The sequence below is a fragment of the Eptatretus burgeri genome, chromosome 2 (genome assembly GCF_056783735.1).
Source record: "Eptatretus burgeri isolate ZD-2024b chromosome 2, Ebu_testis_v1, whole genome shotgun sequence".
Lineage (NCBI taxonomy): Eukaryota > Metazoa > Chordata > Myxini > Myxiniformes > Myxinidae > Eptatretus > Eptatretus burgeri.
Genome location: NC_140962.1, coordinates 7,543,072 through 7,567,630, shown reverse-complemented (window position 1 = coordinate 7,567,630; position 24,559 = coordinate 7,543,072). Strand labels below are relative to the sequence as shown.

The window sequence follows — 24,559 nt, the reverse complement described above, 5'->3', positions numbered from 1 at the left end:
GGTCCCTCAAGGCAGACCGTGACAAGGTGAGTCTGGTAAGGCTGTGCGAGGTAGGGCGGTTGCATGGTGCGAAAGAGCACGTGCCTAGCTTTGGGGGGGGGGGGGATTGAAGCCCTGGGATCTCGTTGGCGAACCCAAGCCCCCAATGTGATTGTGCCGGAGTATGTGTCAGAACGTGGGAGTAGTGCAAATGACATGGCATATGTGAGTGCACGTGAGAAAAATGGGACACGGACCGACCCAGACGGGAGTCATGGGTCGTGTAACGGACGGGTGTGGTGAGCCTAATGAGCCGGACGGAGTTATTTTGGAAACCGTGCCGGCTCTGCGGGACTCTGCGTGAGAGGTCCGGTCCATGTTTTTCAAACCGCCCAAGCGCGGACGATTGCGTGATGGTAAGTCGGCGTTGAAACGATCTGTGCCGGGTACAACACCAGAGCGCGGACGACCAAAAACGAGGCAAATTGAGGGGTCGAGTGAATTTCGAAAATACATATCCCCGTGTGAGCACGTGTACGGGGCCCGACGTGCTGCGCACCGCAAGTCGTGTTCGTGGGACACGAGGAACGAGTCTCAAGGATGACCCCGCCGGGCCAGTGTGCGTGGCAAGCCTCGCCAAGCAGGCTGTGTGCGAGTGAAGTTGGCGGGGATCTCACAGCATGAAGCCCAGGTGTGTAACGCATGGTGGTCCATATGGGTGATAGCCCGAAAGCGAGCATTTAATGCAGTTAATGGGGCGACGTTACGCTCTCATGTATCAGCCAAACAGAAGGGATGAGCATGCTGCAGACCGCCACCCTGGAGGCGCAAGGCTCGCCAGGACTGACCACGAGTACACGATGCCTGGCCAGGATGTAGCGAACATCCTCGTCCGGGAGCAAAGGAGCATTAGTTTGGGGAAGGGTTTAGCATTAGATAGTCTGGCCTCATGGGGCATGAGCATTCCTCCATGGAGCCCGGTTACATGAGTTAAGGGAAATTTAGGATAGAATTAGAAATGGATTGGAGACATGGACAGACATGGAACGTGTAGTGGGGACGTAGATTAGCTACGTGGAGTTAAATGGAACGTGCATTAGAATAAGGGATGACGGGGAGCACGAGTTTGTTCAGGAGACGTAGTTAGTAGTGTCAGTGTTGAAGTGAATTGAAAAACAGAAAAATATATGATGAGTGAACGTGGGTCAGTGAGCCCGAGTGTGAATGGAGCGAATGTGGAATGCATGGTGTGAATGAATGCTTTGGGGGAAGGAGTGAATCGCATCCAAGGGAACTCGGGGTTAGTGTAATATTAGTTAGCGGGTAAGTTACATTAACCAAAAGGATATCGTTTGGTTGTTGGTGTTGAACGAAGGCACCAAACCTTTTGTATGGTGCAGGAGACTATTGACCGGCTGGGAGCGTGGCTGGTGAAATATGCGTACCGATTTGAGGGCACCTCGGGCACCGATGTAGTCGGCCAGAGTAGGCCATGGGTCCAAGCGACTGAGTTAGTGTAATCTCAGAAACGGTCTCAGAAAGGACCGTTTAGAAACCCAACCCCCATCCACTTTCTCAACAATCCTCTGGAAGAAGTCCTTTCTTTCAAGCTTCTGGGTCTCACTATCTGCCATGACCTTTCCTGCGAAAGCCACATTTCCAACCTCTCACTGTGAGTGAGCCTCACTCTCTCACAGCAGGCTGGTCGGTGGTCTTTCTGTCTTCTACCGTCTCCTCTCCAGCCTCGCCCCCCCCTCCCCCTGCTCTCTCTGCAATTTGTCCCCACCACATTTCTGCAGGGCGCTCAAGGTCCGCCAACAACCCCCTTCTGGTAAAACTACCAAAATCATGAATCACTGCTCAGCTTCACTTTTTCATTCCTCTTTTTCCCCACCTTTGGAATAAACTCCCTCCTCGATTCAATCCCACTCTTCCCTCCAGGCCTTCAAAACAGCTGTTCACCGCCACCTCTTATCATGCCAATCCAAATCCTCAATCTTTTCTACCCCCGTTAATCCACCTCAAACCCACCTCCTTCAAATTCCCTACTTTCCTTCCTGAAAGTCCCTGTAATATCCATCTTGTGTACCCCATGCTCCACACCCCATCCCTCTCCCTTCCACAGATCTCCTAATGTTCCCCCCATTGTTCCCCACTGTTTTGTCCTTCCCTCTCCTGCCCCTCTTGTATCATGCCCCCTTGCTGTGCATTGTGTGTTAGCTCTCACACGCGCCTCGACAAGGTATACAAAAAAAAAAGAAAAAAAAGTTGCTCATGAACGTCGAACAGCCGCAGAACGACAATGGTCTATAGTGATGAAAAAGGTGAGAAGACTGTACTGTTGACAATGGAGAAGTGATAATACTGTCATGTCCAGGTCAATTAACACCAAAGCTGGATGGATGAGCCAAACTGGCGTTTTACTGCCTCAGACGACGTTCCAAATTTATGGCGGACAACGCGTGTGGGGGTCGTGAGGAGAGACACGAAAACGTTCAAGCTTTCAAAACCAATGGGTTTATTCCTGAAACCACAATAAAAGGAACGAGAGAAGATTGACCGGCGGAGGGATACGATGGTGGGTAGTGATGGGGAAGAAAGGGGACACAAAATCGATGATAAATAATGATGTACAATGTGAGTGAAAACTTTGGTGCCAAACACCAAACTTAGTCACTGATGTGGAAAGGGGAGAAAAAAGCGGTGGACTCAGCTCTGGTGGGAGCGGGTATAAGAACGGGCGATGAGGAGACCATGAGGAGACGAGGCACATGGGCAGGTCGACAAAATGGGCAGAGGTAGGGAGGCAGGATGAACAAACACAGGTCGACCTCCTCAGAGAAAGCTCTCCTCTTTTTCCTCAACTCCTCACCCGTCAACGGTTCTCTCCTCAGGCTCGCACACAAAATCTCCCAGCCGTGTCCTCCTCAGACCAATCGCCCGATTCGGCTCATCCCTCTTCTCTCTCAGGACAATGCTCCACCCCTCGGAGGTGATCCTTAGCTCTGCCCCTGGAAGGCGTCAAACGCTCTTCTCCTCGCTCTCATGCTGAGTCTTCCGGCGCCCAGCGGATCGACGTTGACATGGTTATTCAGGGATTATGGTGATGGAAATTGTGCATCTCACTTCTATCGCCACGCACCACCCCCTACATGGTGCACATTTAAACATGACATCCTCAAGCTGACATGTCCCTCCCTATTACATCAACCCAGTCACCACTACATGTACACGGACCATGCTATTCTGTACATTTCTATCTTGTCTATGGGAAAATCAAACCCCCTTCCCTCCCCCCCCCAAAAGACGTAACACTACTCATACTTATGACTTCCCATGCCTCCCCAGTTGTACACATCCATATCTTTGAGGTCGCAGAGACTTTTGATGCCGTTTTGACCTTCAAATGCTTCCTCTGCATTGCCATGGCAAAATATTTTCAAAAAAAATCAAAAATTTTGTGCTTGCTTTATCGATAAAACACAGGACACATGACATCATTCAGATATCAACGTTGCCCGTAAATGTCATGGCAATGATAAGAGCTGCAGATAAACTATCATGGTTTTGTGGTGACAAAAGGTAAAGCATTAGCTCCACAGGTCGGTTGCTGCCTCGACAGTGAATAAGCACTTTTGGGTCGGGGCAGTCCATGTCACAATGTTTTGAACGTGGATAAGTTTAAATAGACTTGACAAAGTGATAATTTGGCATTACATTATTCTGCATTCATGCACTATTCTGAAATATTCTGGTGTTCGTGGAAGTTATGTTAATTGTCAAAAACTTGATCCTCTAATAAAGATCTATGATTCTCCAATAGTGGTTTCCAAAATGCAAAACAATATTTTTATACCTCTTCCGCTGTGCTTCTCTTTCCCATCTTTCCTCTTCAATCTTGTTTTTTTTTTGTAGATATGATTGAGGCTCAAGTGAGGCTCTCAAGTTGCTTTGACGTCTCCTGCAGAGAGAGAGAGAGAGAGGGTGCAGGTGAGAGAGCGAGTGTGTGTGTGTGTGTGTGTGTGTGTGTGTGTGTGTGTGTGTGTGTGTGTGTGTGTGTGTGTGTGTGTGTGTGTGTGTGTGTGTGTGTGTGTGTGTGTGTGTGTGTGTGTGTGTGTGTGTGTGTGTACCCAATTTAATCTGGAAAAAAGTATGGATCTTTTCCACCCATGGTGGGTTAAATTCATTTGAAGTCACAAGACACATTGCTTTTATTATGAGCTGAAAATGAACATGAAACAAATATTTTTTTTATCAATTTGAAGCATGTGAAATGGAATCAAGGACATGCAGAATTTGCAAGGAGTTTTGTGGCATTTAGACAAAAACTTGAAGTATTTATCAAAACCGTTGCTGTAGTTGAGGGATTCGGATGAAACTTGATGGACATGTTGGGTGTGTATCAAGGAAGAATTGATTCAATTTTGGTGAAGATCCGGATCCGATAATTTTTCAAGTGATTCTTCACCATTGAGAGATACGGCTAAAGTAATATATCGCACGATATCTCAAAAATGTACTGGGCCCGATATGTTCTCGTGGATCAGGCATTACGTGGCGGAGGTTTGCGCTCTTCCGAATGCCCTTCCAGTTCAATATGAGGAAATATTTGCGAATTGTGAATGAGGTCTTATTATTACAATACTTGTGTATGGGCTATAAAGTATGATAATAATGCACCACCAATGCTTGAGATCAGGTCAGGTTAGATCTGTGACCTGCTACAGGTACCATGTAAACCTGTACTAACCTGTTCCATGGTCGGGTTGTCGGCGACTAAACCGTCTCCCCCACCAGGTTTTCTGGTGAGGAGGGTGTTTGGATATGTACACCTAGCAGGATTAAAAACAAAACCTGTCAAAGGGCGGAGGAGCTCCTTGTGAGCCAACGGCCATCCATATCTAGTGCCCAACTGTGTCTGCGGACGTCCTCCTGCAGTTGGGTTACTTTTTTATTGGGAGGTTGGTGGCAGGATTTGCACTCCGGCCACCGTAAAACCCTTCATTCCGCAAATCACAAAAACGCAAAAAAAAATATGAAAACCCACTCTGTGGGAGTACCTCCTGCGCAGCTTCCCTTCGCAGGGCAGCTCACCGGATGACGGGATTGGGGCAAAGCCTTCGGAACCCCCAATCTTTGATGATAGGAGGGCAACCACGGGGTAACATCCCTGGGTCAGATTGCGGGAGAGTGTGTCAGGGTGGTGCTGAGGTGTCGTCCACCAGACGGCGGTCTCCTTGGGTTAACCTGAGGCGGTCCCTTCGGGTGGGTGCCTGGAATGACCTATCCCTAAGAGAGGATGATCACCTGTCTCTGTTATCATCTGAGCTCAAGCGTTTGGACATAGGGATTGCAGCTCTCTCTGAGGTTTGGACACCGGATTGCGGTGAGATAATGGTGGGCGGTTACACCTCCTATTGGTCTGGTCGCTCTGATGGTTACCATACCCAAGGAGTTGCTGTAGCTGTGTCCAATAAGCTGACCCCAATGACAATTGAGGTAACACCGGTCAACGAGCGTATTATGAGATTAAGGATTCGTCACTCCTTAGGTGTCATTTCCCTGGTCTCTGTTTATGCTCTGACTGAGGCGAGTGATCTCACCGTGAAGGACACATTCTACGCCACGCTCGAGTCTGTGGTTGATCAATGCCCCAGACGAGAAACACTTCTAGTCTTGGGGGATTTCAATGCATCGACTGGAACTGATAGGGATGGTTATGAGATGTGTGTTGGTCCCCATGGGTCAGGAACTATGAACCAGAATAGCACGAAGTTCCTTGACTTTGCAAGAAGTCATGGACTTAGGGTGGCTGGTTCATGGTTTCAGCGCCCACAAGCTCATCGCTGGACTTGGTATTCCAACGCTGGCGGTGCGGCAAAGGAGATTAAACATGTCCTCATTGACGGTCGCTGGAGGATGATCCAAAACTGCAGGGTCTACCGGAGTGCTCAATTCCTCAATACTGACCACCGGCTTGTTGTAGCAACTCTAAAGCTGCACCTTAAATCCTGGAGAATGGTACCATCCCAGCCTCGGCTGGATTTTGGCAAGCTCAGGGATGAGAGAGTAGCTGAGGAGTTTGTGAAGAGGCTGAGTGGACACTTGGGGGGTCTGGGTGCTTTGGGGGGTCCTGAAGAGTTATGGAGTGCCTTCAAGACCACCGTCCTTGATGTTGCCGGTTGATATCTTGGAACTCACCACAGGGCAAAGAAGAATTTTGTCTCTCAAGGGACACTGGATACCATTGACCAGAGTCGCAGGGCCAGGCTGAATGGCAGAGCTGAGCTGTTCAGGGAGCTGAGGCGTAAAACTGTACGTGCACTGAGGGTGGACAAGGAGGCCTATGTGCGAGGAATCTGTGAGGGGGTAGAGAATCACCTGTGGACACGTGATTCTCGTCCCGCTTACAGGGGAATTTGCATATTGCGCAGGGGCTGCTTGCAGCCTATGTTGATCTCTGTCAAGCGTTCGATTCAGTGAATCGGGATGTCCTCTGGAGGATTCTTGGTCTTTGTGGGGTGCCACCAAAACTGATCGATCTGATGTCTGAACTCTACTCTGGTACTGAGAGTGCTGTGAAGTGTGGTGGTACCATCTCTGACTTATTTCCAGTTGTTACTGGAGTTTGTCAGGGGTGTGTACTGGCCCCCACACTTTTCAGCATTTGTATGGACTGGATTTTAGGGAGGATGTCGGAAAGATCAAACTGCGGTGCATCGTTTGGGAATGTCAAGATCTCGGACCTTGATTTCGCAGATGATGCAGTCATCTTAGCGGAGACTTTAGATATCCTTTTGGGGGCCCTCGAGGTGCTGAATGAGGAGTCGGAGCCGCTGGGATTACGGGCTTCTTGGGTCAAAACTAAGATCCAGGCTTTCGGTGACATCTTGGATGCTGCAGTCCTGTCTGTGTCTGTTTGTGGTGAGGATGTTGAGGTCGTGGAGAGATTCACTTACCTTGGCAGTGATATTCATGTCTCTGCTGGCTGTGAGTCAGAGGTCAATAGATGTCTGGGTCTGGCCTGTGGAGTCATGGATTCACTGGATCATGGGGTGTGGCGCTGCCGGAACCTGTGCGGGAGGACGAAAGTCCGAGACTTCAGGTCCTTGGTACTTCCAGTCTTGCTCTATGGACTCTGACCATAGACTTGGACTGAGACTGAGACTTGGACTCTGACCAAGGATCTGAGACGGAGACTTAATTCCTTTGGTACCAGGTCTCTTCGGAGAATCCTTGGCTATCGCTGGTCGGATTTTGTGTCCAACGAGCGGTTGCTGAGAGAGACTCAGATGAGATTTGTTACCTGCATAGTCCGTGAGCATCAGTTGCGGCTGTATGGACATGTGGCTCGTTTTCCTGACGCTGATCCTGCTCACCAGATTCTCTCAGCGAGGGAGTCTCATGAGTGGAGGAGGCCAATGGGCCGACCACGTGCCTCGTGGTTGCAGCAGGTTGACCGTCATCTCAAGGAGATGGGGATGGGCCTGGCATCTGCCTGGGGGATGGCCAGACGGAGGCCCCTGGAGCACCAGCGGAAAGTGGACGCAGCGACGCGCTGTTCTGGCACATGCTCCCATACCTGACCTGACCAATGCTGATGACAGCAAAAAATTATGTTCACCTTGAAGATAATTTTTGATGGTTTTAATTTCCTGAAATTCCATCATTCTTTCATGAACCCAGCGTTTGCACAGAGAGAAAATTGTTGTCAGCATCTCTTCTCGTCTGAAGAAATTATATGCGAGCATTGGAAGAAAGAAATGTTTGCATTTTAAGAATGTGAGGACAGAGCACACGAATTTCTGATTTATTATCCTGTTAGGACCTTGATTCATTGAGCATGAGTAAGGTTCTTTCACTGGCAGCAAACTGCATCGTTGTATCTCTCTTAGTTAAAATTTTTATTGCGGTTTCAACTTGGAACAGTAATTTGTGGACACTCTTGAGCCGACATGATCATACCCAAAGGGAGTGACATTTCGAATGAAGTGAAACAACTCAAAGTATATTTGGGTGAAAGCTCAAAGTATATTAAAGTGAAACAAGTCAAAGTATATATTTTTACGATTGAAGGTCTGCATGATGTTATTGGTGAAGCCAAATTCCAAACATCTTCCCTGTTTGCTCAAATGCTTATCGCTTGTGTGTCAAAAACAAAGGTTAACAAACTCGTCATCACATGTCTAAACATATCGAAAAGAAATGTATTTTGGAAAAGAAAAGAAAGAAATGTCGTTCAACTAATATCGAACTTGATATGTTCAGCTGTCTCTTTAGAAATCAAAGATATTCCTCTCCTTATTGCACTCCAAATAAAAGGAATGTAAATATTGAATTATCCATCACAAATATGAAAAATAAATGTGCACATTTTCCCCATTTGAAATGACCAACAATGGAGGAAATCATTTTATTTAGGATCTGTGTACCTTTGGAGGATCACTCAGTTATGATGTTTATGATATGTTTATGATAATGATGGGGATCTACCAACTGCACTCACCTCCGAACTCTCCCCCCTTCCTCTCTGAGGTCTCAGACAGCTTTTCATTTGATGTAGGAAACGTCTAAAACGGCCTCCACCATTTTTAGAAGTTCCTTCTGATAAGTTTTTATCCTGCAAATGATGAGGCACCTGCATGACTCACAAAGTATAAAAAGAATCACACCTTTAGCAGTTGGTGTAAATTAAAGCAGACGACACTCATTGTAATAAAACACAGAATTCCAAACTTGTAAACAAATGATCACATATCAAATGTCTCTTAAGTCAAGGCTGCCATGATAGCTTTTATGGATACACACTCACCTTTGAGTTGTTTAGCCTGGATTAGAATCTCTGATGAGCTATTGCTGGAACCCTGGCTAAATTCCGAATTGCTACTCTCATCTCCAGGGGGCACTGCATCAGCGGCACCATGCACCTCAGTAAATTATGTGATATCACCAGCCATGTGCTGCATATGAAAAGAATAAGTAAGTTTCTTTAGTCAATTCAACATGGACAAGTAAAGCATAACACATCTATCGGTAATGGAGCAGATGCGTATGTTTGGATATGGTGGAAATAGTGTTTCCTTTGGTGACAAATCATCTTCTTTATCTTCTTCATCATATAATGGAACCTATTCAAAATTATGATCAGGATGATTTGTGGTGATCAATAAAAAATTTTTGAAAATGACAAAAACGATTCGGTGCATTTCCAAGAACGTGCCGCAGCACATTGCCCACCGAAAGGGTACTCCCACCCGGAGGGCAAGAGTGCCCACTGGTTCTGAACAATGGTATAAAGTGCCCAAGTGTAAAATAAACCATGCTATCTATCAATAACAAGTGAAACATTAGTTTATGCAGTTATTTGCAGCCAAAGAACTATAATTTCTTTCTCCACTGATATATCCTCTAATCGATAGAATTTCCAAACCTGACAAACCCCCAAACCTACACACTTCATCTCAAAGTATTTATTTGCTCGTTTAGTTATTAAAATTAATTACCTTCTCGTTCTGCTTTTCTTCACCTTTGGAAACCCCTTGAGATGTGGGGAAAAAAAGTAAACGAGACAGAGGTTCAACAAAAAAAATGTTCATGAGAAATAAGATCCAACGATTACAACAGGAACAACAAATTTAATTAACAAGCAAAGAAATACTTTATGATCTTCTTTTTCTGAGATATACACGCATTCTACTCCAATACGCATTTATCTGTTTGTGCTCCATTTATAGCAGGTAAATGAAACTGAATTCAATGAAGAAACACAAATGACTTCATATCAATGTGGTTTTCAAAACATCTCGACTATGGTTTCGTGTTACTGATTCTCATATTGTTCACTTAAATCAACTGGATATATAAAACTAGAATGGCACTCCGTGGAGCGCATACCTCCGCCAGGCTGAACAGGTTACATTTTGTATCTCACTGAAATGTCGGATCTGGATCCGGATCTTCAGCAAAATCTAATCATTTCGTCCTCGTCACACACTCAACTGTTCAGGGAGCTGAGGCGTAAAACTGTACGTGCGCTAAGGGTGGACAAGGAGGCCTATGCGTGAGGAATCTGAGAGGGGGTAGAGCATCACCTGTGGTCAAGTGATTCTCGTCCTGCTTACAGGGGAATTCGCACATTGCGTTCATCCAAGCCCATCCCTCGGTGTACTGCAGTTAGGGCAGAGGGTGGTAGGCTCTTGACAGAGGAGTCCGAAGTGAAGGCCCGCTTGGCCGGTTACTTTGAGTGGTTATACCAGGCTGATCCCCCAGCTGTCGAGTTGGATGTCAGGGGCGTTACAATCCCTGTTGCTGACCCTCCAATCAACTGTGGTCCACTTTCACTTGTGGAAACACGGGCTGCGGTGAACCGGTTGAAATGGGGTAAAGCTCCAGGCATCAGTGGCATCCATGCTGAACTTCTCAAGGCTGGTGGAAATGCTGCACTCGTGTCGTTGAATGCAGTTCTGTGCTCTGCCTGGAACACAGGCATCATCCCAACTGACTGGAAGAGGGGCCTTGTTGTCCCTCTCTGGAAAGGGAAGGTTCATCGCCAAGACTGCAACAACTACTGAGGGGTGACGCTGCTCGCAGTGCTGGGCAAGGTCTTTCCTCGGATAATTATTCTTGATGGGGTTCGCCACCATGCTTGAGCACCAGCATCCAGAGCAGTCAGGCTTTATACCAAAGAGGACAACGATTGACCGCATCCTTGCTCTTCGGGTCCTAACCGAACGCAGATGAGAGTTTTGGCAGGGGCTGCTTGCAGCCTATGTTGATATCTGTAAAGCATTCGATTCAGTGAATCAGGATGCCCTCTGGAGGATTCTCAGTCTTCGTGGGGTGCCACCAAAACTGATCGACCTGATGTCTGAACTCTACTCTGGTACTGAGAGTGCTGTGAGATGTGGTGGTGCCATCTCTGACATTTCCAGTTGTTACTGGAGTTTGTCAGGGGTGTGTACTGGCCCCCACACTTCTCAGCACTTGTATGGACTGGATTCTATGGAGGATGTTGGAGAGATCAAGCTGCGGTGCATCGTTTGGGAATGTCAAGATCTCGGACCTTGATGCAGTCATCTTTGTGGAGACTTTAGATGTCCTTTCTGGGGCCCTCAAGGTGCTGAATGAGGAGTCGGGGCCGCTGGGATTATGGGTTTCCTGGGTCAAAACTAAGATCCAGGCTTTCAATGACATCTTGGATGCTGCTGTCCTGTCTGGCCTGTTTGTGGTGAGCATGTTGAGGTCGTGGAGAGATTCACTTACCTTGGCAGTGATATTCACGTCTCTGCTGGCAGTGAGTCAGAGGTCAATAGACCTTTGGGTCAGGCCTGGGGAGTCATGGATTCACTGGATAATGGGGTGTGGCGCTGCCGGTACCTGTGCGGGAGGACGAAAGTCCGAGTCTTCAGGTCCATGGTGCTTCCAGTCTTGCTCTATGGATGTGAGACTTGGATTCTGAGCAAGGATCTGAGATGAAGACTTAATTCCTTTGGTACCAGGTCTCTTCGGAGAATCCTTGGCTATCGCTGGTTAGACTTTGTGTCCAACGAGCGGTTGCTGAGAGAGACTCAAATGAGATTTGTTACCTGCATAGTCTGTGAGCGTCAGCTGCGGCTGTATGGACACGTGGCTCGTTTTCCTGATGCTGATCCTGCCCACAAGATTCTCTCAGCGAGGGAGTCTCCTGAGTGGAGGAGGCCCATGGGCCGACCATGTGCCTCATGGTTGCAGCAGGTTGATCGGCATCTTTAGCAGATAGGGATGGGCCAGGCATCTGCATGGGGGATGGCCATACGGAGGCCCCTGGAGTACCAGCAGAAAGTGGACGCAGCGACGCGCTGCTCTGGCGCATGCTCCCATGCCTGACCTGACACACCCAACCTGTCCACCAAATGTCATCCGAATCTGTCCACAACTTTTTGAGATATCCTGTTCCTATACAAACAAACAGACCGACAAGGGTGAAAACATAACCTCTGTCCATTTTCGGTGGTGCTGGACAGCCTCCACTGTGGGATCAGGTCCACTTTCAGTGGCGGAGGTAATAAATAATACATATAGTGACATTTTTGATGCTATAAATTGATGTACTCACTTGCATTAATTCAGTACAATCAGTTTGAAAAGTGAAGGAATGTGAAAGTGAAGTGTGACAAATGTGCATTCCATCAAAATAGAATCCATCGTGTTTTTGTTGCATCACAATCAATGTGGCAAAAGAATTCTCAAAGCCCAATGGTGTATGATAATCCTTTTTCACCAGCCTTTCTTTAACAACTGCCCCTCATCACATCACATCACTTCATATTGTTGCGGGCCGGGTCTTGGCTGCGAGCACGACCACTAGGTGGGGCGGTAGGGTCGACTCTACTGAACACCCGGAATCTAGATCGTACCTTTAGGAAAACTCCGACAGGTACGGGTCCCTTATCGGACCGTGAATCGTCAATAATTCCACCACGTGGTACAGGGTTATTTGCCAATCTTCAAAGTACCTAGAGATCCAAGTGGCGAGTTACCGAGTATTCACACCCGAGACGGCCCTCGTATGAGTTGAGCCGTTAGTGTGCCCGACCCATGTGCAACCCGAGCGGATGGTCGCCAAAGTTCCGTCGGTCCAAATGTACATTTACAGCGGCAACAACCTTTATAATTCACCAACACGCATCACGCTAAGCCAATGGAAGAAACACAGCAACAAACTGATACATTTAACAAATGTATTTATTTATAATGGGGGAAAGGGGGGAGCGCGCAAGAAGCAGAGTTATCACGACTAATGAGATGCAAGTATGTACAGCAAGGAGCACTTATACAATTCCTACTTACAGACGGGCGCATGCACACACACACAAACACACACACACACACACACACACACACACACACACACACACACACACACACACACAAAAACCGGTGGCCACAGCCTTTATTGAGGCCTCCGGCTCAGAGGGAAAGGCGAGCTTAAGACCAGAGCCTGCACTCGGACCTGTCCACCTCGTGTGGTCTTCAGCTGGTGGGGTGGCGGGACTCGGACCTGTAGCAGCCCAGGCGTCCACACAACCGGGCTCCTAGCGAACGGAGGCCGGCAGGGCGATGTCTGGCAAGACGAAGAACTGGCTTCCCAAAAGAAGAACAACCACCGGGGACCCTTCGCGTGTCAGGCGAACGTGATAACCATTCGCATCAGGCGAACGTGATCACCACTCTTCTCACAAGTTTCCCTCCCTTTCGGAAAAATGGAGCCGGACCTTTATCCTTGCCCCTCCCTCAGCCGAACCTCGGTGTCGTTTTTTTTTGTCTTCCCTCATTGGCTGGTTTTTGGCACGCAGAATGCGCTCGTCACCCCATAATTGGCCAAAACGGGCGCCAAGGCCATTGATTGGACTGGGGGGGGGGGCGTGACGGGCTGTCTCGACTCCCCGCCCCCAAAGAGGTTTTGCTTCTCTTGGAGCTCGCTCTGTGCCCTTTGACCGACTTACGGCCACCTCGTCCAAGCCCCCTCCCCAGATTGGGCGAGAGAGACGTCAGGTCTTCGTGAACTCCGCCCACGTACCTGCTGACAAGCACGTAGGCCATGGCGTCGGTGTGAGGACGCGAGGTGACGGTGATGCTGGCGTTTTTTTAGTTATGAGGGGTGTAAAAATGAAAGAAAACCCTGACTATCAAAGTAACTCACAGCGCATGTACATTTATTCACCCATTAAATGAGGGACGGGGACCCAAACTAGAAACACATACTTACCGATATAACTGTTCTATAGGACCTGTATGTTGAGTACTCATGGCTTCCAGATTCGCAACAATATTGTTATATGGTATCGGAGGTATTCCTGGTCTTCACAACATTGATGGAGTACAATTTGAACTTTACTCCACTTTCATTTGGAAGTGATTTGGAACTTGGAAGACAAGGCTTGAATGGCACTGGTGGAACCTTTGGCTCCATCAGGGGCTATAAAACCTTGTCTGAAAGGCTTCCACTGTTGGTGCTGCCACAAAGGAAAGGTTGTTGCATTAATGGAGCACCCTCTGACGAAAAAACTTGTGCCTGACATCACATTCCTGACAAGGACACATGTGAGTGTCCTCACATTCCTGACAACAAGTGGTTTAATGCAACTCATAGTTTCCCATAAAGGAGCTTGTACACCAATGTCATATAACCCTTGTGGCACCCATAATACAGGGAGTTAAGATTTGAGGTTTCCAACCTCCATTAATGTGGGAGACCTTGCATTTTTGGGATGAGTCCAGTCACCTGCCTCTGAACCTTCGCAATCTATTTATTTATGTCTTGTATACCAGAGGTTGTTCCCAGAGTGGAGTCTGTCCAGGATGGTGAAGACGATTGGTCGTATTGTCACGTTGATGGGTCTGACTCATGTCACCCATCGTGCCAGGTGCTTTTGCTCCTCCTGAAGATCACTAAGCTTAACAAATTCACTTTGTGTTCAACTAACTGTCCTTTACCATTTACAAAACCTCAAGAATCGTTCCAATCAGAGGCAAAACTTGGCGTCAGAACGTGTAGGAGGCAAAGGGCAGGAAAACGTCTTTTATCGTTCAAATGTGGTTTATTTTTAAAAATATATGGAGAAAAGGATAGACAAGACGCTGTAAAAAAAATATGGCCTGTGGGCCCTGGTCAGTTCCGACTTCATCGATATTGGATATATTCATCAACATTCATTGTTTTTATTCTGGCCCTGGTGAACTTGATACTCATTGAGACTCATTATCTTTCTTCCTGGGGGTGAAAGCATGGTAAATGCGACACAAAGTGGCCACAGACATGAAAATTTCAAAATCAATATATTTCCATGTATCATATACCAAAATGTACAGGAGAGTGTGTGGAATAAGAAAATAAAAAAAAGAAAAGAAATATAGTTCAAGGGGTCTGAACAGTTTGGGGTGAAGCTGAGGAACCCTGAGGCACAAAAATTTAGGCACACAAAATGTGTGACCTGTGAGTTTTTACTTTCATTTAGACCAAATGTATGTCTCTCCTTGTCATACTAGCAATTACCAATGTTTCGTAAAGTAATAATGGAGCATAAATAAACACAAACATTGGTGTTGTTCATAAACAATGTAATGTTGGTTTGACTGACTGCAGCAGGTAAAAACAGAATATTACACATATAAATACTTATCTAACACATTAGCAACTGTCCAAAACACTTTATGGGACAATTTTATGCATTTTCTGCAATTTTTTCTGGACTAATTTTAGGCATTTTTGCTATTCTCCCTATTTTTGACAATTTATTTTTTTTAAATTAAATGTTATATATATGCTTTATTCATTTTAAGTGCTTTATTACTAGGTAGTTATGCCAATAAAATTAGAATATAGTCATACAATACTTTATGTGAGAGTAGTAATCCTCAAAAAGTGCTTCACAGCACAATTTTTCCACAATTTACTTGGGATATATTGCATGATCGCATATATTGGCATAACAAAATTACAGTCGAATAAGTCTGTTAAATAAGCCTCTTGGGGATATATCATACTAGCTGTAACCATAGATGGAGAGATTTAATGCACAAGGCTCATTCATTGTGTAGAATTTTCAATATAGAGCACCTAATATTGCACAAATAACAAATATGTAGAAAATGTTGAGGTACGTGACAGAAAATAAGTTAATTATTTTAAAATATAAATCTATATTCTAGAGATGCCTTTAGGAATAACATTTTATAACATGTCCTGTACCAACTGACATAAAGAAAATGATTGTAAATATTATATTTTTGAAAATTTAAACAAAATTATGGCGGTAAGTAGGGTGTTGAGGTACGTGACAGAAATGGACTACTTGCCAGTTCACAGCTGATGTATTAAATATACAGCACCAAATACAAGTTTTAGCACTTGTTATAAGTAGTGTGACTTCTACTTAATATTTGAAAAGTAATTACATGTTTTTAAAATACAATTAAGCTTACCTGTGTGGGCTATTGAGGCATCTATGGATTTCTTTCACAAGCTGATTATGAAGGTTTGTCATCTGCAGTGGTTATATTGTCAAAACCATGCTGCATTTCCAGGAAAATTCCATGTGGATGAAAGGTCATAGCCTCCTTCTGGTGGCATTAATTACTACCTGTGCTACCATCTGATGTTTTATATTATACAAATAAAAATGGCATGTCAAATTTGGCCACTGATTACACTGTAAATGCAGAAACATGGCAATATTCACATACCTGTAAAATAGTAACCGTTCAACATAGAGCCTCAAAATTTTCAACATAACATCTACTCATATTGGTGCAGATCCAGATTTTATATGAAATTTATATCTATTGAACAGGCATAATTATGGATTTAAACATTTACTTTTGATACCCAAATATTGAAATGTCCCATTTGCCATGCTTTCACCCCTGGGCAAAAATTCAGAAAAAAAAAAAACGCTGCGATAAGGTGTCGCGGTAGACATTGTTCCATAGAAGCATTATTCCATACAAAAAACAAAAACTACGAATACTCTTGCAGTTTTAGGACTTTGAAGATGAATTGGTCCTAATGAACTTCATACTCATTGACTCATTATCTTCCTCCTGGACAAAAATTCTGAAAAAACGCTCAAGCAAGCTGGAGACATTGTTCCATAGAACCATTATGCCAAACCAGAAGCAAAAACTGTGAATAGTCAACGAGTTTTAGGACTTTGAAGATTAATTGATTAAACTAATTAACCAAATCAATTGGTGACACATCTGAAATTTTATTGTGGGAGGTTCTGCGATATCTCCCCAAGTATCATCCCTCCGAGTTTAAAGTCATTCTGACCACAGGTTGCAGAATAATGATCGAAAGATTGATTGTAGACATACGGACGGACTTTCAGACTGATGGGTCGAGGACATAGACCCCCATTTTATGTCATTTCCTTTGGAACTGACGAAAGACGGAACTCACCAAGTGATCAACAGACATAAGTATGGATGAAGGTGGCACGCGTTTGTATTCCTGCGAGTGAAAATTACAAGATGATTGGTAATTGATACGAGTTCAGCTCCAATCTCAATAACAGTTGGTGTTGGCTTAGTGGTTGGGGAGGCAGGCTTTGGAACTTAGGGTCATGAGTTTGAGTCCCATTTTCCACTGAATTAACACCAGGTGGGGTTGACTGAGCCGATCATCCTTCCGAAGTCGGCAAAATGAGTGCCAGATTGCTGGTTTCCTGTGTTGGAGTGGCGACCTGTCCAGGATTTTGCCCAATAACCAAGGAGACTGCAAAGCAGCACCAACACTCTGAACAGAGTATGGTCCCAATGGATGAATGGGTTTTGCTTTGTTGAACATGTCTGTCAGTAATAAGTTCCGGAAGCATAAAAAGTAGCAGAGATGGACAAGACCTACCTGTGGCAAACCCAGGTTGGCAGTTGGGAAAGAGGTTGTGTCCCATCGTGGTAAATTGGAGCATCTCTCCCCATGCTCTGCATAATTTTCCCTGCCACAGACATCAGACTCACTGGACAATATTTTTCTGCCAGCCTCTTGCTCCCTTTCCTCTGTGTGGGTGTTATGTGGCCAATATCCCACTTCTGAGGCTTGCACCGCCATCAAATAACTTTTGGAAGATTATTTTCAGAGGCTCTGTAATGCTAGAAACAATTTCCCTCAAGCAATATGGGTGTAGGGTAAGCCATCTGGTCCAGTGAAATTCCTGCAGTGTATATTCTGAAGCTTCTTCCTTTCACTCACTTCTGGATGGAGTATCTCACTCAGATATGGGCCCGCATAACGATGCTTTAGGGTTGGCTGGTTGGCAAGATCCTCCTTTAGGCGCTGTCACACCTTGACGATTTAGCCAGCAATGGCAACGTATAAAAATGTATGTAAAACGTTGGCGTACGCTGAAATTTTGGTTGTTTTTTTAAGTTTTGGTCATATTCATAACGTGTTGGTCGTATGCATAACATATTAGTAATGGGCACAGAACGTTTCGTTGTCTTAGAGATAACTTATACCAACGAATGCTTAGCCTGTTGTCGGCGTTCACAACCTATGCCCAACGATAGTTTAACTTAGGCATAGCGCGCTGCACATATCGCCGACAAACTCGTGGCGTAGCCTGTTAAACACCTGCCGCACGCTGATTTAAATCACAACCGCCCGAGAATTGGAAGTGTCAACATCGCAGTCACACCTTGACAATTTAGCCAGCGTATTCCGACCTATGAAAAATGTGTCTAAAACGCTGGCATACGTCGAATACGGTATGGGTAAGTTGCGTATACGTTAACAGCACACTGAAAAACGATGAAGTATGCTGTCATATTTCGTGGTACGTTTAGTACGTCGTGAAATTTCAAGCATGCTGAAAATTCTACGACTTACTCGCTGTATGGCTCACACGTTCCGCTACACTGGGAATAAGTTGTAGGCACGATATGCCATCATTGACACACGTCGACACAAGTTCCTTGTAAGTTACTCATAAGTCGAAACACGTCGAGGTAATGTTTAGCATACCGAAACTTATTTTCTCCGTCACGGCACATTTTCTTTTTTTCTCCTTGGCTCCGTGAAGGCACGTGATGAAATATCTGAAGTTGTTGTTGTTGTTGTTGTTTTTTTGTTGCTTTTTTTTTAGTCTATCACGAATTTTAAAATATATTCGGACATTTGCTTTTAAGTTTTGACGTCGACGTGACAATATCTTCAAACAGAAAATATTCACAGAGGAGGAACTAAGAGTAAGACATGAGCAAACTGAAGAGGCAATCGGATGTGACGTAACGGCACGTGACGAAATATCGGAAGTTATTGTTGTTGTTTTTTTTAAAACGCTGCCAATACGCCATTATACGGTAGCTGTAAATTAGAAACACGTTCGGTAAGTTCTGTGGTCATCCGGAAGACGTCAATCAAATATGTCTACATACGTCAATATGCATTGGAGGTACGTTACACATAGGTTTAAAGCACGTTACTCATAGGTTAGAAATAAGTTTTGGGTATGCTAAGCATTACCTCGACGTGTTTCGACTTGAGTAACTTACAAGTAACGTGCCTCGATGTGTGTCAACGATCGCATAACGTGCCTACAACTTATGGCCAGTGTAGCGGAACGTGTGAGTCATACACTGGCATACGTCGTAAAATTTCAAGTATGCTAAAATTTGAGGACAACCGTAAAGTACAATGATGAAAGCCAGTGTACTACGACGTATGGCAGTGTTTTTCAGCGTGCTCTTAACATATACAAACTTATCCATAACGTATTCGACGTGTGCTGGCATTTTAGCCCAATTTTACATATGTCAGGCATACTTTGGCTAAATCGTCAAGGTGTGACAGGGCCTTTAGCTGGTGGACTTCCCACTTATCCTGTGCCACTGCCCCCACCAAAAGTGCTTATTCACTGTCTCGGCAGGAACCAACTTCGCTGGAGCTAATGCTTCATGGATTAGCCGAACGATCTACAATTTGCACAAATGATCTCTGACTTTGCCCAAGCTGTATAGGCTGGCCTCGAGGTATGCACACACACCTTGAACTTTCCAGCCTGGGTTCAAATCCTGACCAAGCTAAAAACTTTCATCCAGGTGTTTCACAGGCATGGTGATTCATCAATGTGTGCCATCACTCAGATGGACATTAATGTGGCGTCCTGTGTGCCGACATTAGTTGGTGGGCGTTAAAAATTCTTTGGTGTCCTTCACGAAGGGTGGTCAAGCAATCTCCAGCCGGAACCACGGCCAATTTTCCAAATTTCGACGTTGACATAGTTATTAAGGGATTATGGTGATGGAAATTCTGCGTCTCACATCTATCACCACGCACCACCCCCTACATGGTGCACATTTAAACATGACATCCTCAAGCTGACATGTCCCTACCTATTACATCAACCTGGTCACCACTACATGTACACGGACCATGCTATTCTGTACATTTCTATCTTGTCTATGAGAATATCGAACCCCCTTCCCTCCCCCCCCCACAAAACAAAACAATACTCATACTTATGACTTCCAATGCCTCCCCCAGTAGTACACATCCATACCTTTGAGGTCGCAGAGACTTTGGATGTCATTTTGGCCTTCAAATGCTTCTTCTGCATTGCCACAGCAAAAAAAAAAAATTTTAATAAAAAATTTTGTGCTTGCTTTATTGATAAAACACAGGAGACATGATATCATTCAGATATCAACGTTGCCCGTAAATGTCATGGCAATGATAAGAGCTGCAGACCTATCATGGTTTAGTGGTGAAAAAAGATAAAGCATTAGCTCCACAGGTCGGTTGCTGCCTCGACAGTGAATAAGCACTTTTGGGTCGGGGCAGTCCATGTCACAATGTTTTGAACGTGGATAAGTTTAAATAGACTTGACAAAGTGATAATTTGGCATTACATTAATCTGCATTCATGCACTATTCTGCAATATTCTGGTGTTCGTGGAAGTTATGTTAATTGTCAAAAACTTGATCCTCTAATAAAGATCTATGATTCTCCAATAGTGGTTTCCAAAATGCAAAACAATATTTTCATACCTCTTCCTCAGTGCTTCTCTGTCCCATCTTTCCTCTTCAATCTTGTTTTATTTTGTATGTATGATTGAGGCTCAAGTGAGGCTCTCAAGTTGCTTTGACGTCTCCTGCAGAGAGAGAGAGAGAGAGGGTGCAGGTGAGAGAGAGCGAGAGAGAGAGAGAGAGAGAGAGAGAGAGAGAGAGAGAGAGAGAGAGAGAGAGAGAGAGAGAGAGAGAGAGAGAGAGAGAGAGAGAGAGAGAGAAAGAGAGAGAGAGTGCACCCAATTTAAGCTCGAATAAAGTATGGATATTTTCCACCCCTGGTGGATTAAATTAATCTGAAGACACATTTCTTTTATTATGAGCTAAAAATGAACATGAAACAAATTTTTTTTTATCAATTTGAAGCATGTGAAATGGAATCAAGGACATGCAGAATTTGCAAGGAGTTTTGTGGAATTTAGACAAAAACTTGAAGTATTTATCAAAACCGTTGCTGTAGTTGAGGGATTCGGACGAAACTTGATGGACATGTTGGGTGTGTATCAAGGAAGAATTGATTCAATTTCGGTGAAGATCCGGATCCGATAATTTTTTAAGTGATTCTTCACCATTGAGAGATACGGCTAAACTAATATATCGCACGATATCTCAAAAATGTACTGGGCCCGATATGTTCTCGTGGATCAGGCATTACATGGCGGAGGTTTGCGCTCTTCCGAATGCCCTTCCAGTTCAACATTAGGTAATATTTGCGAATTGTAAATGAGGTCTTATTATTACAATACTTGTGTGTGGGCTATAAATTATGATAATAATGCACCACCAATGCTGATGAGAGCAAAAAATTACGTTCACCTTGAAGATAATTTTTGATGGTTCTAATTCTCTGAAATTCCATCATGCTGTCATGAACCCAGAGTTGAAACAGAGAGAAAATTGTTGTCAGCATCTCTTCTCGCCTGAAGAAATTATATGTGAGCATTGGAAGAAAGAAATGTTTGCATTTTAAGATTGTGAGGACAGAGCACACAAATTTCTGATTTATTATCGCCTTAGGACCTAGTTGTTCCTCGATTCAATGAGCATGAGAAAGGTTCTTTCACGAGCAGCAAACTGCATCTTTGTATCTCTTTTAATTAAAATTTTATTTTGGTTTGAACTTGGAACAATAATTTCTGGACACTCTTGAGCCGACATGATCATACCCAAAGGGATTGACATTTCGAATGAAGTGAAACAACTCAAAGTATATTTTGGTGAAAGCTCAAAGTATATTAAAGCGAAACAAGTCAAAGTATATATTTCCAAAAAATATTTTCGTTACAATTAAAGGTCTGCATGATGTTATTGGTGAAGCCAAATTCCAAACATCTTCCCTGTTTGCTCAAATGCTTATCGTTTGTGTGTCAAAAACAAAGGTTAACAAACTGGTCATCACATGTCTAACCATATCGAAAAGAAATGTATTTTAGAAACGAAAAGAAAGAAATGTCGTTCAACTAACATCGAACTTGATATGTTCAGCTGTCTCTTTAGAAATCAAAGATATTCCTTACCTTATTGCACTCCAAACAAAAGGAATGTAAATATTGAATTATTATCCATCACAAATATGAAAAATAAATGTGCACATTTTCCTGATTTGTAATGACCAACAATGGAGGAAATAATTATATTGAGGATCTGTGTACCGTTGGAGGATCACTCGGCCTCAATGTTTATGATAATGATGGAAATCTACCAACTGCACTCACCTCCTAACTCTCCCCCCTTCCTCTCTGGAGTCTCAGACAGCTCTTCACTTGATGTAGGAATCGTCTAAAACGGCCTCCACCATTTTTAGAAGTTCCTTCTGATAAGTTTTTATCCTGCAAATGAGAAGGTACTTGCATGACTCACAAAATATAAAAAGAATCACACCTTTAGCAGTTGGTTTGAATTAAAGCAGACAACACTCATTGTAATAAAACATAGAATTCCAAACTTGTAAACAAATGATCACATATCAAATGTTTCTTAAGTTAAGGCTGCCAGGATAGCCTTTATGGATACACAGCAGCACCATGCACCTCAGTAAATTATGTGATATCAACAGCCATGTGCTGCAAATGAAAAGAAGAAGTAAGTTTCTTAAGTCAATTCAACATGGACAAGTAAAGCATAACACATCTATCGGTAATGGAGCAGATGCGTTTGTATGGATATGGTGGAAATAGTGTTTCCTTTGGTGACAAATCATCTTCTTTATCTTGTTCATAATATAATGGAAGCTATTCAAAATTATGATGAGGATTATTTGTGGTGATCAATAAAAATTATTTTAAAAATGACAAAAATGATAAAAACGATTCGGTGCATTTCCAAGAATGTGTCGCAGCACATTGCCCACCGAAAGGGTACTCCCACCCGGAGGGCAAGAGTGCCCATTAGTTTTCTACAATGGTATATCATGCCCAAGTGTAAAATCAACCATGCTGTCAATAACAAGTGAAACATTAGTTTATGCAGTTATTTGCAGCCAAAGAACTATAATTTCTTTCTCCACTGATATATCCTCTAATTGATAGAATTTCCAAACCTGACAAACCCCCAAACCTACACACTTCATCTCAAAGTATTTATTTGCTCGTTTAGTTATTAAAATGAATTACCTTCTCGTTCTGCATTCCGTCTCCTTTGGAAAACCCTTGAGACGTGGGGAAAAAAAAGAAAACGAGACCGAGGTTCAACAAAAAAAATGTTCATGAGAAATAAGATTCAACGATTACAACAGGAACAACAAATATAAGTAACAATCAAAGAAATACTTTATGATCTTCTTTTTCTGAGATATACACGCATTCTACTCCAATATGCATTTATCTGTTTGTGCTCCATTTATAGCAGGTAAATGAAACTGAATTCAATGAAGAAACACAAATGACTTCATATCAATGTGGTTTTCAAAACATCTCGACTATGGTTTCGTGTTTCTGATTCTCATATTGTTCACTTAAATCAACTGGATATATAAAACTAGAATGGCACTCCGTGGAGCGCATACCTCCGCCAGGCTGAACAGGTTACATTTTGTATCTCACTGAAATGTCGGATCTGGATCTGGATCATCAGCAAAATCTAATCATTTCGTCCTTGTCACACACCCAACCTGTCCACCAGATTTCGTCCGAATCTGTCCCCAACTTTTGGAGATATCCTGTTCCTATACAAACAGACAGACCGACAAGGGTGAAAGCATAACCTCTGTCCATCTTCGGTGGTGCTGGACAGGTTCCACTGTGCGATCAGGTCCACTTTCGGTGGCTGAGGTAATAGCGAACGCAGTGAGCTTCATACTTAACGCATGCACGTGAGAGAATAGGAAACAACAACAACAACAACAACAACACAATAGCCTGGCTATTTGGAATCCGTGTCGTCAGCTAAGACGTTTTGCTTCCGGTTGTTGTTAAACGCTGTGCGGTGTATAAACACGATTGGGTTTTATTTCTATCTTGTGAATATTACTTAACGCGTGCACATGAGAGAATAGGAAACAACAGAAACAACACAATACCCTGCCAATTGTGAATCTGTGTCGTTGGCTATGACCACTTTTCTTCCGTTTTTGTTTTGTTTCTGTTTTTTTTTGTTTCCGGTTTTTGTCATGGGGAATGATGCATGCCGGGAGATCATGACCGGAAGTGTTTATTTATTTATTCAATTATTTTTTTCCCAAAGTTAATTTTATACTTCCGAAAGTGATTTTTTTCATGACAGGAAGTGTTTATTTAGTATTTAACATTACCGGGAGTGATTTTGAAACTCTTTCCGGAACTTTTAATTTCTTTTTTTCTTGACCAGAAGTGATCGTTTATTTATTTATTTATTCAATTATTTTTTCCAAAAGTTTATTTTAATAAAGATATCTTCCGCATCATCAAAAAATATTTTTTAATCGTGATTTACATTATTTAATCGCTGATCCCGAATCCAGGCCGAAGTAACCGGAAATTGCGTCAAAATCATCAGCTGTGCGGCGCTTACATGTACCATGGTATAGTTGGCAAGTACACAGTTGTGAACTAGTTTTAT

The 24,559-nt window shown here is 43.9% G+C and overlaps 1 protein-coding gene across 3 annotated transcripts in view; it reads right to left on the bottom strand.

Annotated features, from left to right (window-relative positions):
• LOC147031339 (calcium/calmodulin-dependent protein kinase type 1-like) overlaps positions 1–24,559 on the bottom strand; it is a 68,127-nt gene that overhangs the window by 4,765 nt on the left and 38,803 nt on the right. The window contains exons 12-20 of one of the 3 annotated variants that reach the window (XM_085861981.1): positions 23,137–23,171; positions 22,240–22,353; positions 21,341–21,444; positions 20,507–20,610; positions 20,019–20,069; positions 9,483–9,517; positions 8,792–8,939; positions 8,486–8,617; positions 3,836–3,940 (exon numbers count right to left, since the gene is read on the bottom strand). In XM_085861981.1, coding sequence (XP_085718107.1) covers positions 22,243–22,353; positions 23,137–23,171 — 146 coding nt within the window. In that variant the 3' untranslated portion in view covers positions 3,836–3,940; positions 8,486–8,617; positions 8,792–8,939; ... (3 more) ...; positions 21,341–21,444; positions 22,240–22,242. The remainder of the gene's footprint in view (positions 1–3,835; positions 3,941–8,485; positions 8,618–8,791; positions 8,940–9,482; positions 9,518–20,018; positions 20,070–20,506; positions 20,611–21,340; positions 21,445–22,239; positions 22,354–23,136; positions 23,172–24,559) is intronic. The other 2 variants (XM_085861973.1, XM_085861990.1) reach the window with 2 other exon arrangements.